Source organism: Hyalella azteca, unplaced genomic scaffold, assembly GCF_000764305.2.
Source record: "Hyalella azteca isolate HAZT.00-mixed unplaced genomic scaffold, Hazt_2.0.2 contig15066, whole genome shotgun sequence".
Classification (NCBI taxonomy): Eukaryota; Metazoa; Arthropoda; class Malacostraca; order Amphipoda; family Hyalellidae; genus Hyalella; species Hyalella azteca.
In genome coordinates, this window is record NW_025944931.1 from 16,646 (window position 1) to 29,554 (window position 12,909).

The 12,909-nt window shown below is 37.8% G+C and overlaps 1 protein-coding gene across 1 annotated transcript; it reads left to right on the forward strand.

Moving 5' to 3' along the window:
- The first annotated feature begins 1,693 nt into the window (after positions 1-1,693).
- Positions 1,694-6,300, forward strand: LOC125179104. The gene is made up of 4 exons (XM_047884271.1): positions 1,694-1,746; positions 4,365-4,419; positions 5,588-5,762; positions 5,961-6,300. Exons 1-4 carry the CDS (start codon positions 1,699-1,701, stop codon positions 6,163-6,165), a joined length of 483 nt encoding a protein of 160 aa, XP_047740227.1. The 5' UTR covers positions 1,694-1,698; the 3' UTR covers positions 6,166-6,300.
- The last annotated feature ends 6,609 nt before the right edge of the window (positions 6,301-12,909 follow it).

Here is a 12,909-nt window from a genome sequence, read left to right on the forward strand (position 1 = left end):
TCCATTAGTAGTTAAATATGAATAACTTTCAATCAGTATTCTGATATAGATCAATATTCTCAACTTGTCATCTCCATCAACCCTGCAAATGCTACCAGGTCGCACATAACGCGCACTCTATTCATGTTTGTCACCATTACCTCCGCTGCTAACGTGTTTGTCACCATTACCTCCGATTTGTCGCCATTACCTCCGCTGCTAACTTGTTTGTCACCATTACCTCCGCTGCTAATTTTTAAGCCACGGCGCTGCGCAATGAATGCATTTATGAGCCTAGATCGCGGACGGCGGACCAGCGTTTACTCTGGGCATGCAGCGCCCGTTTGGGTTCAATCGTTTAATATCATTTCGTGGTCTTGCAAAATCAACCCACCAATATGAGAAATAAGTTGATATGTTGAGCAAAGTTAACCAACTTATTGTACGGCTGCTCTATCGTTGGAATAAAAATGTCGCATCGTCCAAATGTTCATCAACAAGGCGAAGGTGCTGTTCATATCAATGTTACAAAGAACTAAACGTATTTCAACCTCGTTGTTGTTGATAAATTATTGACTTTCTGTGATTTCTTATTATCAAGTAATCACCACATTCGGGCTCCTGACTCGGGCACCCAAAAATAGGCAAGATACCAAGTTACATTTTTTCAGTACCCCGACTGGCCGACACAATACACCATAACCAAAGCGGTTGACCTGAGGCCCCTAAAGGCCAACGTTGGAGTTCACTTCTTTGTTTAAAGAGCGCGACTGATGCTTAAGATCTTTTAAATAGAGATACGTGCTGTGTGGCCGCGAGTATTCTGTCATATTTGTCTACCAATGTAATGTTGATGCCTTCCTTGCGCCCATGTTGGAAATGGTAAGAATTTTAGCAGAGCTTGATGTTGTAAAAGACAAGAAAATTACTATTTTATTCGAAATATTATGTTCCATTTAAGTTATTATTATTTGTTTGTTTCTTAGAACACGTTTCTTTCGTTGAAATTTATCACATTGACTTGCCAGGCAAAACGTATAACCAAAAATAGCCTTGATAATGATATCAATGAGCCGCAACCGCAGATAAGATGTGATCGAATTATGCATTTCTTTTCATATGAGATGGAAGACCATAAGAATAATGCCGTGATACATTTGTAATTCAACTTAAATAATATAAAAAAAACGAACTTGACGCCAGCAGTTACGCCTAGGATGATTAAAGAAGATGAAACGTTTCGAGCAGTTGAAATGCCCGGATCAAAATTTTTATTCCGAATTTATACTGAATAATAAAATGAAAACTAGTTATTCAGAATATATTTCACATGGCTTTAACTAATGCCAGAACATTGAACATTTTCCAACTTGAAGAATGACTATGAGTTAGTGGTTTGGTTTAAAATGTTAGTCTTATTATATTAAAAAATCTATGATAATTTAAACCCTGCACGAGTGACCGGAGGAACTCTTATGTGAGTTTTAAGAACCGAGGAGGTCTTCAAGTTCATCAATATCACGAACGAAATCTGCGAAGCCAAAACTATTCCATACAATTTTTCTTTGTCACGTGGTATCTCATCAGCCACGTGCGTGGATAGGCCTTCGTGGACTGGAGCTCAGGGTATATAAAGGCAGGGGCAGGGCACAACCGCCAGTCGCAGTCGAGTTGTCAGTGTGTGCGTACGAAGTTCCAACGCTCCTTTACTCCACCAAGATGGGCAGAAACCAGACGGGCAAAAAGACCAAGAAGTCTCGCAACTGGGTGAGTTTTGATCGCTGACAATATTTTCTTATATACTAGAAAGAGCTTACGAAGTCGTGTTCAGCAGGAGAAAATCATTTATTAAATTTATAAATGTAAATTTAGTAAAAATACTAAATTTAGAGGTAACTGTTGTTACTCCGAAGTTATGAGCATTTGAACCGAGCCATTAAATTAACGTAAAATTCTTAGTGGAAGTATGAAAAAAGCTCCTGTTAATATTTTTGCACTCATTAATTATCAGTGTGTGTTCCCCAGCTTTGTATATACTTATTCCGATATATTTCTCTGGATAATTTGAACCGATGTTGGAAGAAATTTTTACTATCGAATTTGATTTTATAATGAACTCATTTTATAATGAACTAATTTTAATAATGAACTCATCATCAAGAAAATTTTGCCAGAACAAGCACCAAGCACCGACGTTTTCAAAAAGTATTATGTGTTGTTTTTATTGTATTGTTCTTCATTAAAAAGCAACTTATAATAGCAGCCCCTCGTTAGGTTGCAATTCAATTTGCTTCTATAATAACAGCAAACAATAATAATGTTGCGAGCGTGGTGTAGTTCAGCGCTGCAGGCGTGGTCTCCTCAGTGCTAATGTACAATGTTGATACTGTATGATGATTCAGTGACTGAAGAATTGAATTCTAGAAATTTAGAGGAAGTCAGTGAGAGGAGTAGGAAGTTGGATGGAAGAAGACAGCCAGAATAGCTTCAGGTTTTACTGCGTTTGAGAGAAGATGTAAGACTTAAATAATGATGGCACAATCCTAACAGTATGTGACAAACTGCCAGCTCAAATTTCAAGATCAATATGCTCCTGATTAAAATTATAATAATAAAATATAGATTTGATCTAATTTTATATAAATTTAATATAGCCATGTTCCATATCAGGTATACCAGAGGTCCCCATCTGACCATAACCGATTTTGATGAAATTTCACACATATATAATTCATAATTTAATTTGTTCTTATATTTCAATATGACTGCCAAAATTTCCTAAGCTGTTCCCTACGTTTATTTTTCTCTACTCTCCAACGTCAAATCTCGTTCTATCTTTTTCTATTTTCCGTCTATGGTAACTTTCTTTTACTGATTTCTCCTTTATTTAAAATTAGCCACCAATAAGCTGCTACTTAGACGCATACAAATTTCAAGTTTGTTAATTAGGTCGTTCATATATTTGTGTTCAATTAATTAAGATTTATAACCTTGCAAATATTTTAGGTAGTTGAATGTTAGGATTAGTGAACATCATTGCTTTTGTCTTCATACATTATCGGTGACTCTGCAGGCAAACAACGCCTTCAATTATTATTTTGTGTCAACAGGATCATAATAGCGACCATCGCCTTGCAAGACTTCAATAAAACCGATCAATTATTTTGCATGCCTGTCACAATTTGGATTATAAAGGTACTCAATAAAGTCATTCATCGCAACAATTTGAAATAATTCAAATAAATAATATTAACCCGATGGTGTCAGGCAATCCAAATTCTTTTCAAGGCAATTTCACCAAGCATTAGAATATTATTTTAAGCAGTCATCCTGTAATTTATGGTGTACTCGTAAGTACAATATTTCCATCTTAATTAAATGCTCTAGATTTTATTACACATTAGTGAGGCGTCATTGCAATAATCAACTGCGCAATAGTCGCGTATGCTGCAATTGTTGGTACATTGAAATTGTCAATTCCTGTAATAAAATTCACTTCTCTTCATTCCGGTAATAAAATTGATTCTTCTTCATTTCTTTAATAAAACTCATTCCTATAACAAGATACATTCTTGATCATTCCGATATAAAATTTATTCCTTTTCATTTCGATAGTAAATTTCATTCCTCTTCATTCCGGTAACAAAATAAATTCCTCTTTATTCCGGTAATGGCATGAAATTTGTTCCGATTCATGTGTGAAATTTCATCAAAATTGGTGATGGTTATAGGTGTGGCTGACTCTAAAATTTGTTACAGGTGACATGGAATGACCCTATATAATTTGATATAAATTTTATATTCTCTAATTAAAGATTTGTTTGACGTTGGTGTAGATTTGATATTGATTTGATAGAAATGATACAAGTTGAGGTTTTGATATAAAGCTGTGTCCAATTCTTACTATAAAAGGAGCAAAATAGTTGTTGCAAAGAAAACTAAAATTACACGGCAATTAATTAAGGAACAGAAAACCATGTTCATGGGAAGATTTAAAGAAATACTTAATGACAGATGAATGTGGTGATTCTGGAAACGATGATTTAAAACAAAAATATAAGCACATTTTGTTTGTTTGGATTTAATGCGAAAACGAAAGAAAACATGAAATGTAAAGACAACGAGAAAAAGAGAGACTTTCGAAATCTCCTCTTTTGATTAACGAGTTACAACATCGTGAGACGTGATACTCTATATCCGCAGATATTTATAAGCGATTCTAGATGGCGTTTTTCCTAAATTCGCTCTTATTTTATTTATTTACGGATATTTTCATTTTTCCTCCCTCCCTTTATTAATTATCTATATTATTGATATAATTGGCAATTAATCATTTATTTATTAATACCCCCGGCTAATTGCACGTGACTTGTCATTATTTGCAGGCGAAGTCAGATATCCTGGCGGGCGTCCTGCAGTACAAGTCTCCTCCTCCTCAGGGTGAGTATGGCAGCTGTTGAGGCATCAATACGGTGATTTATCACCACGACTCTTGTATTTTTATTGTATTGGTTAAGTTTTCGTTGGTTAAGGCAATAATAGTCTAGGATTTTCTGCTTATGTGATTCTAATGAAGGGAGTTTAAATGAATTCTATTCATAGATAACTTCCCATCGATTGTTAATAATCGCATTCAAAACGACTGAGCTGCACAAGCAAGAAATTTGTTTATATTCGTAATGTCAAATGATTTGGTTGAAAGGAATTCAAGCAAACCGAACGATTATTTAATTATTTATGCTGCCAAAAACATTGATTGATGTAATTGATTTATTTTTATTGCGGATGAGCTGCTGGATTAGGTCTAAAATACGGCGTTTGACGTTATAAAGCAGCCTGCATGGTCTTGCATGGGCCTTGATTGTGTAAGTTAATTATTCAAGGAGAATAAGTGAAAAATTCTCCACAAAAATCGTACACGGTAATTAAGAACAGCTAGTTCACATATAAAAGCGTTCCACATTGTAATTAGAATGTGCATTTAATATATAAGCTGCCGACACCTAACAATTTTCTACGAGCTCGCCGCAGAAATATGTTAACCGTCCCCAGCTCTTCAATATCGCGATAAGTTTCATGTTGCGGAATATAGGAACAAATTCGAAGGGATTGCTTCATTGATTGTCCTGCTGCGTTTATAAAAAAAAATATTCATTAGGTAGGCATATGATATAATCAGCCACATACGAATTAATTCTACGTAAATTGACGGTTTAGCATCCTGGCTAGCAACCATCCTTACTTCTTAAATTAATCCACTAAAGAAATGGCTCATGTTCCGGGTCAACCTGGTCAGATAAATTAGCTCATACGACAGTTCATCACCAGCTCTGTACCGGTAAACAATAAAATGTGATTACCGTGTTCTAACCCAGCATCTCCCTAACCCTGACAGTTTTAGTTCAGCATAAGCTACTGGTTTTTACAAATTTCAATATTTTTTAAATATACTTTTGGTGGTGCATAGGAGGAATTGAATAGCTGATTACATTTATTGGCATTATAATTAATGGATATGTAATTATTTGATAAAATTTAATTTTTATTTAAATTGTGTGTCTCAAGCAATGTATTTTTATAACAAGTTCAACATTTTCTTCCCAAATAGACGGCTCCGACACAACTCCGCAGAGCTCGCCAACCTGTGGTCTGATGAATAGCAACAATTCATGCTACATGAACGCCGGTCTGCAGCTTATGGCCTCAGACCCGGTCTTGTGTAGAATAATAGAGAAGACCGTGCCTGCAGACCTCCTACACCAAGCACCTGCAACATACGCGTTGTAAGTAGCTAGATTATAGACCGCTGTTCTTCTCAGTTTGTTACTAAATCTATTTGTAGTAAACAGCGCCACTTTACAATGAAATAATTCCAAGAGTTTGAACGCTTGCGAACAGCAGACAAGTGTTCACTAGAGATTGTTGAGAACAAATGTGTTCCCGTGCCGTTTGCTGACGAACTGCAATTGTTGCCCCGACAGTCGGCAGTTCCTGAAGAAGAGGCGCGGTGGCCTCAAGACGGGCGTGGCAGCGCCGGTGGCCGCCGATGCCGTGGCCGACGTGCTGTTCATGTCGGGGGCCTTCGAGTCGGGGCGGCAGTCCGACTGCATGGAGTTTCTGCTGTTCCTGCTCAACGCGCTCAGCAGGGAGGTGAGTCGGAGGGGCGGCATGAGCAGCAATTGGTGATGAGGGAAATGATGTTATTTGCTGCTGAACTTTGTTTCGGTAAATAGAAAAGACGTTTTTTATTGTTTTTTTTATCTGGTGACTGTGAACCCCTTCTGTCACATACTATTTATATCTATCCTCACCTTTAATATATTGTATATATGAATCGTATTAGATATGATATTCATTTTATTATTACAATACGAAATGAGTTTCGTGGAATGTTCCCCTACATTTTATGACACAATGATATTTCTAGAATGAAAGGTTGCTGCCAAATATATATAATATTGCTGAGAATAATTGTATAAAATCGAAGAAAANGATGAATATTGCGTACAGCCAAGTAATGATAATATAATGATGAATATTGCGTACAGCCAAGTAATGATAATATAATGATGAATGTTTATCTCGTTGCAGAAGCGTCGAGCGATGAGGTGGGCGACGACAGCGTCACATACGAGCTGCTGAGCGTCGTATGCCACAGCGGCACCAGCGCGGACCATGGCCACTACACAGCAGGGGTACGTGGTACGGACGGTACTTGGTACCACTGCGACGACGAGTCAATTAGCACAAGTACTCTACGGTACTGTGTTACATCGGGTGCCTGCGCCATGCCGTATTGTCTGTTGTACAGACGAAGACTATAGCGTAGCATTACATCTGCATGAAGCTTTGGTGAGATGGTGCTTTGGTCTATGGTGAGAGCAGCCGTTGTGTGTGAACGAGTTGGCCAGTATTATATTAATTTAGGGTAATTATAGACGTTCAAGGTTTGGTTGCCTTGCCTTAGTTCCATTGAAAACAATAACCACTGATATTCTCTGCACGATTTATGTTCTCATAGTGAATAAATGCAAGTGAACGTTTCGGGCCAATTACTGCAGTAACATCTCATTTTTAAAATTGTCTAGTCTATTTCACTAGCCTTAAACATTTGTCTGTTTCGTAGAGAGGACACTCGCCTGATGTTTTACAACGCATTTGTCGTGTAAAGTTTGTACATAATTGAAGCTCGCGTGGCTAGACGCAATTTTTAAGTTGAAGCGACGCGGTTGAATTTATTGTATATACTCTGATGTATATTGTGTGTGCATTCTAGGTTAGCTCCCCGTAAAATATATATGCGTTTGATGCTATTGTGATACTCGTGTATAAATGAATAGACTAAGAAAATATGTTTTTCGTCAATACAATTTTTGTTTCTTTCTCCGCGTAACCGCATTGATTGGTTACCCAATGAAAAATATTTTTCTGTAATGAAAGAAAACGAATAGAAAACTATAATACTGAGGGCACCCAATAACTTGTTTAAATGAAGAACTTCTGTCATCCTATCCTGACATCACAATATACTCGCGGAGAGGTGGCCGTTGTTCTGAAATCGACGTAACAATTTCCAGGCTACATGGTGAAGATCTTGTTGTTATGAACCAAGTTATGTTGTTATATATAAGAACGAACATTGTCTCTGTTGTAAACAAGTTTCGTCAGTCTTGAAAAGATCCGGTCAAATGACACTATTTTAAACCTTCTGTGAACAAGTCAGGAAAAGTTCAAGAATCGGCGACAGGCCACATCAGGCTTACTCTTCAGCGCCGACATCACTATGTTATGTTATGTTAATTTGACATTCGTGCTAAACATTAAGCTTCATGAGTGCCTTGAATAGCCCCCAAAGAAAAAATATAATAATATTTCACGCCGTCGTACAATTTCCGAAAATAACGGACAAAATGATATAAGAGAAAAAATGATGATCTGAAAACTCTTCATATGTTTTAGAAGCTCAATAATACTTGCATTTTGGATGACACAAAGGCGCAAAATTTATAACAGGTAAACGATATATGTAAAAATAAATACTAAAATGAATTATTTTTTACATCAGAAAAAAATAGAATGACGTTTATACGTACAAGTGTACTCCACCATAGTAAAATAATTGTGGTGCTCGGCATTAACTCTTATTGAAGGCGCTGGTCGTATAATTTCCCCTGAACGACAACAACGCAAGTGCTCGACAGGTGTTAAGTTCGGTAGAGTCTATCCAAGCGTCCTACAATCGGATGAAATTGAATAGATGTAGGCTTCAGGAATACAGGATTTAATAAAAAAAATCAGCAGTTTACACGTTTAAAGAATGACATTGATTCCATTAATGATCAGCACATCAAGTAGCTGATAAAAACAGGTTTTAGAGACATGAATTACGCATAGAAACGTTATGAATTAAGAGACCACGCTGCGCGGCACGCAGTCGTGCTGAGGTAAAGTGATTCACCAGCGACATGGATCTTGTTATTAAATTAGATGCTTGGATAACTCGTATTTCAGTGAACGGTAACATAATTATTAACCTAAAAGGCTTGCTCGACAATATAGGCAATCGTTAAGAAGAACTTGATGCTGTTATCTGAGGCGAAGGTTATTTTAACGACGAGCACGTGCATTTCTCCATGGCTTTCTCTTGCTTGGCCCCCTGGCCCTCTCTTGAGAAAGACTTCGCTACAAATCTCTCATGAGATTTGTAGGCCCTCTCTCTTGAGAAAGACTTCGCTACAAATAACTTCTGAGAGAAAATCACGGTATGCATCGACGGGCGCTCACTGGCTGATGATCGGCGTCTTATTAAGGCTTATATAAATGAATATATATGCTGCTATTCATCAATAGAAACCACCCACCTGCAACACTGCAGGTACCTAAACCACTCCCCACGCCGACTTGCTGCATTCCAAGTCACCGAGAAAATGGGAGCTTTGGTCCGCATCCTCCCCGCCCTTTTGGCCGCGATATCCTGCAGCACAGCTTTGTCAGTTGGGGAGTGAAGGCTTTTCTGACTGTAATGCTTGGTGTGAAATGCTCACCTCGGCTTATCTAGTATGTCTTTAATATAAATTATAATTTTTATCCAGAGAAATATGAAACAAAGTATACAAGCGTGCGTGTGTCAGGGTCGCATTATACAGGGTTTAGTTATAAAGTACAGATGTTTAAGTAAGAAGAATTTAGCTTTAATTGATATTTGTTTCACTGGAAGTTCAATAACTTCTTGGTACCTGAGCCATCGTGTCAGGTCTCATACTTTAAAATTAGACGTCCATGCCTGATGCGTTCATTATTGCCAGCAGACATTCAACACATTATTAGACGACCTCCAGCAATATGGCTCAAACCACGGCTCCACAGTTATCACTTATAAAATGTTGTTATATTTTCACATATATAATCCATTCCTAACATTGAGAGTATTCCTACTTACGATATATCAAACTTGTTATATTTTTCCATAAATAATACTGTCTTTAATTTTAGATAACCCTGACTACCGTAAATCACGCCCTACAACGGATATGACCCTGATGGTCCCTTCTTTGAGTTTCTGGACAACTCCAAAAACACGTCCAGACAAGGCGTCGCTGGCCTCATCAGCCTCGTGCGTTATACTGAAGAGTGAATAAGTATTTATTATGATTATATTAATTCTAATTCAATCCTGCGTGGAAAACCATTCTGAATCAGGGTATATCCTATTACTACTCTGACAGCATCAATATAAGATCACTCAAGCGCTTTTCTTTCCATCGCGTGAAGAATGAAAATTTGCAATTTAAAGTCGAAGTGGTCGTGGTACGTCAGTTTGGACCAGTGACGTACGAACAGAAGCTCAAACATACGATTACTGCGAAATAATCATCAGGCTCTGCATGTCAGATAACTCCGGATAATCATGCCAGACACTGCAAAAAAAAACCCGAATAGGTGATATGCGCCTTCCATTCAATCGCTGGCAGAACAGGTCGACGCTGACGCTGCTCGGACAACCGTCCGCGGTTAATGGACAAAGTCCTGAATAACAAGGCACCTCATGCCGCGAAAAAAGTCACTCCTGTCAATTAAAAAATCCTTAAAGAATTATACATTGAAGGCAATGGCCTTGACAATGAGGCTCATGCATGGATGTTGGCAAAATAAGAAAATGCTTTGCCAAATTTAATATCGAATAAGGAATTTTTTCCTACAGTTTCTTGCCAATTTATTGTTATTGCCAGCAGAAGTAACGAATAAAAAGAAAACTAACCTTTCTAAATATATGATTTCGTCCATATTTTGAGCTCAAACGACTAAATGGATCATACGGTCGCCTTCGATGTTGTGGTCTCGTATGACCAAGTGGATTGTAATGTCATTTTAATTTTTTATATATAATTTTCAACTTACTACACTCAGCTTTAACCTACGCAGTCATCGTAATCACAAGAAACTACCCAACAATTTTTTTTACCTGATTAAATATGTGGTTGTTAGAGGGCTAAAAGAGTAGGATACTTTCATCATGAGAGAGAGAGAATAAGTGTGCTAAGGCATTTATGCTGCTAGGAATAAATAAGCTAAGATATTATATTACAAAGGCAACAAGCTCAAGCGTAGCTACTTGCCGATCTGAAAACAGAACAAAGGTTCCGCATCGTTGTCGCGAATTCCTCGATCTCGGACTTCGCAGCACTGAGTCTACCAGCACTGTGTCTACCAGCCTTAAGGGGGGCTGAGCTACCAGCACTGTGTCTACCAGCCTTGAGGGGGGCTGAGCTACCAGCACTGTGTCTACCAGCCTGATTAGACTAATAATAAAAATGGATTTGGTCTATCGTCTCATATATTTTTAAAGCTGGACAATCAGAGTGATTACTCTTCCAATTTTACGTTACGTACAGGTTCAGGTTCCAGATATTCATAACTTATCATTTTGTCAGGGTGACGCCGAGTGGCTTGATAGGCAAGTATGAAAAAGTTCTCGCATAAATAGGTTACGGCAAAAATATCGTACAGAGATAGGGTTGTAATGAAACACTGATACATTTCATATTAAATTGGAAAATTCAAGTTCCCATTCTACGTTGTCGAAAAATCTCTAGTACATTAAAAAGGGTAATCTGAACACAATCAAATTTGAGAACCTATCAGTTAACATCACTAAATTTTCTCTATTTATCATTTACTAGAAATATTGATCCGTTGCAGTTCCGTTGAGCCGTACGACTCTTGTAAACGTTCGTATAATGCACGCACGCGTTGCGGCAGAATTTCCAGCGGCCGTACCGTGTCCGTAGCCGCTCATACCCGCTGCCCGCGGTCGTTCTTGCTCCACAGCCGTCGTGTCTCGCTGAGCTATAGATGTCTCACGGTCAGTCTGGTCGTAGATTTATTGTAGGTGTACTGCGGTTGAGGGTCCGTATCGTTTCTTCTGATGGGAACTGTGACCGTACTGATGAATCGTCTGGTGACGGGCGTTATAATCGTGGTACAACTCGCTGCCCTCTCGCATTGTCTCGCAGCCCTTTCATTGTCTCGCGTCATTGTCCGCTTACTGCAGACTGTGCTCGTGACCGTAACTTTAGCAGAACAGACCCTTGGCGCCAATTTTAGGGCCCTTATATAGGCAGGTCTCGCTCACACTTTAAGCCTACCCCTCGAAATGACGCCGCATTCCTCGACTGGAATTTCCCTCGCGCTGGGCTTGCCAACGCTCGATGTAAACTAACTCGTTCCCACGGTCTCGAAACAACCACGTTTTACACACTTGCTATATCGCTTCGACCCGCATTCTTAACACCTATGCATAATACATGTTCCATTTTACCTACTTTATTCAGGCCTTAAGTGGGGGCTGATGGTCAAGGCCCCTGCGCCTTGTCCAGCCTTGATTACGTCGACGGGCAGAGCGACGCCGGCAAGCGCGGCCGCCGCGCGGCGCAGGATATTGAGAATCGCGAGGCGTCGGACAGGAGGCGGCATACAATGGAGTTCTACCTATTTATTTCTACCATGAATTTCTACCTATTTATTCACAATCGTGAACAGTTACGAAAAAATATTTTCACTTAGTATTGAAAGAGATATGATGATGAAAATTTATTGAAACTTTGAATAGAATATTAATGTTCATAAAATTCAGCCTGAAAGTTCTCACAAACCTAGAAATTTATTCACTATAAAGCGGTAAAACGTCTGTCATAAATTCACGAGTATCATTTCAGCCGTTTCTTGAGTCGAATTACTATTCATAACTTTTTAAGTTCAATTCGAAAGTTCTCTCACATATAGAAATTTCTTTATTCTAAAGCGATAAAAAGCATGTAATAATATCGCGCGTGTCAGTCCAGCCGTTTATAAAATAGAATTAGTATTCACAACTCTTTAAATTCAGCTCGAATGATCTTCCAAACCTAGAAATAAATTCCCTTTAAAGCGATAAAAAGTCTTTTACAATTTCACGAGTATCTGTTCAGATGTTTGTACAATAGAATTAGTATTCATAACTTTTAAATTCAACTCACAAGTTCTATCAAACCTAGATATGTATTCACTTTTAGGCAGGGTTGGCAATGATTAAATCAAACTGATTAAATCATGTGATTAAATCATTTTATTTTTCTATAAGAAATATTAATTTTTTCGATATTTTATATATTTAAATATTATGAGTGGAAGTCTTTAATTTATTTTGAGGTATTGTTATTCATGGTTTAGTATAAATGTACAATGACAAATTGCAATATAAACCTATTGCCTTTAGTGCGTACTACGTTCCAATGAATTGTTTGTTTTTGGCACAGAGGCATCAAGTGTTTTAATACATTGTACATATATGCTAGCAGCGTAGCTAATTCTTATGAGGCTATAAGTAGTCTTTAACTAACTATTTTACTATTTGTTATATATTAATTACATTATACAATTTACATGTGTAAG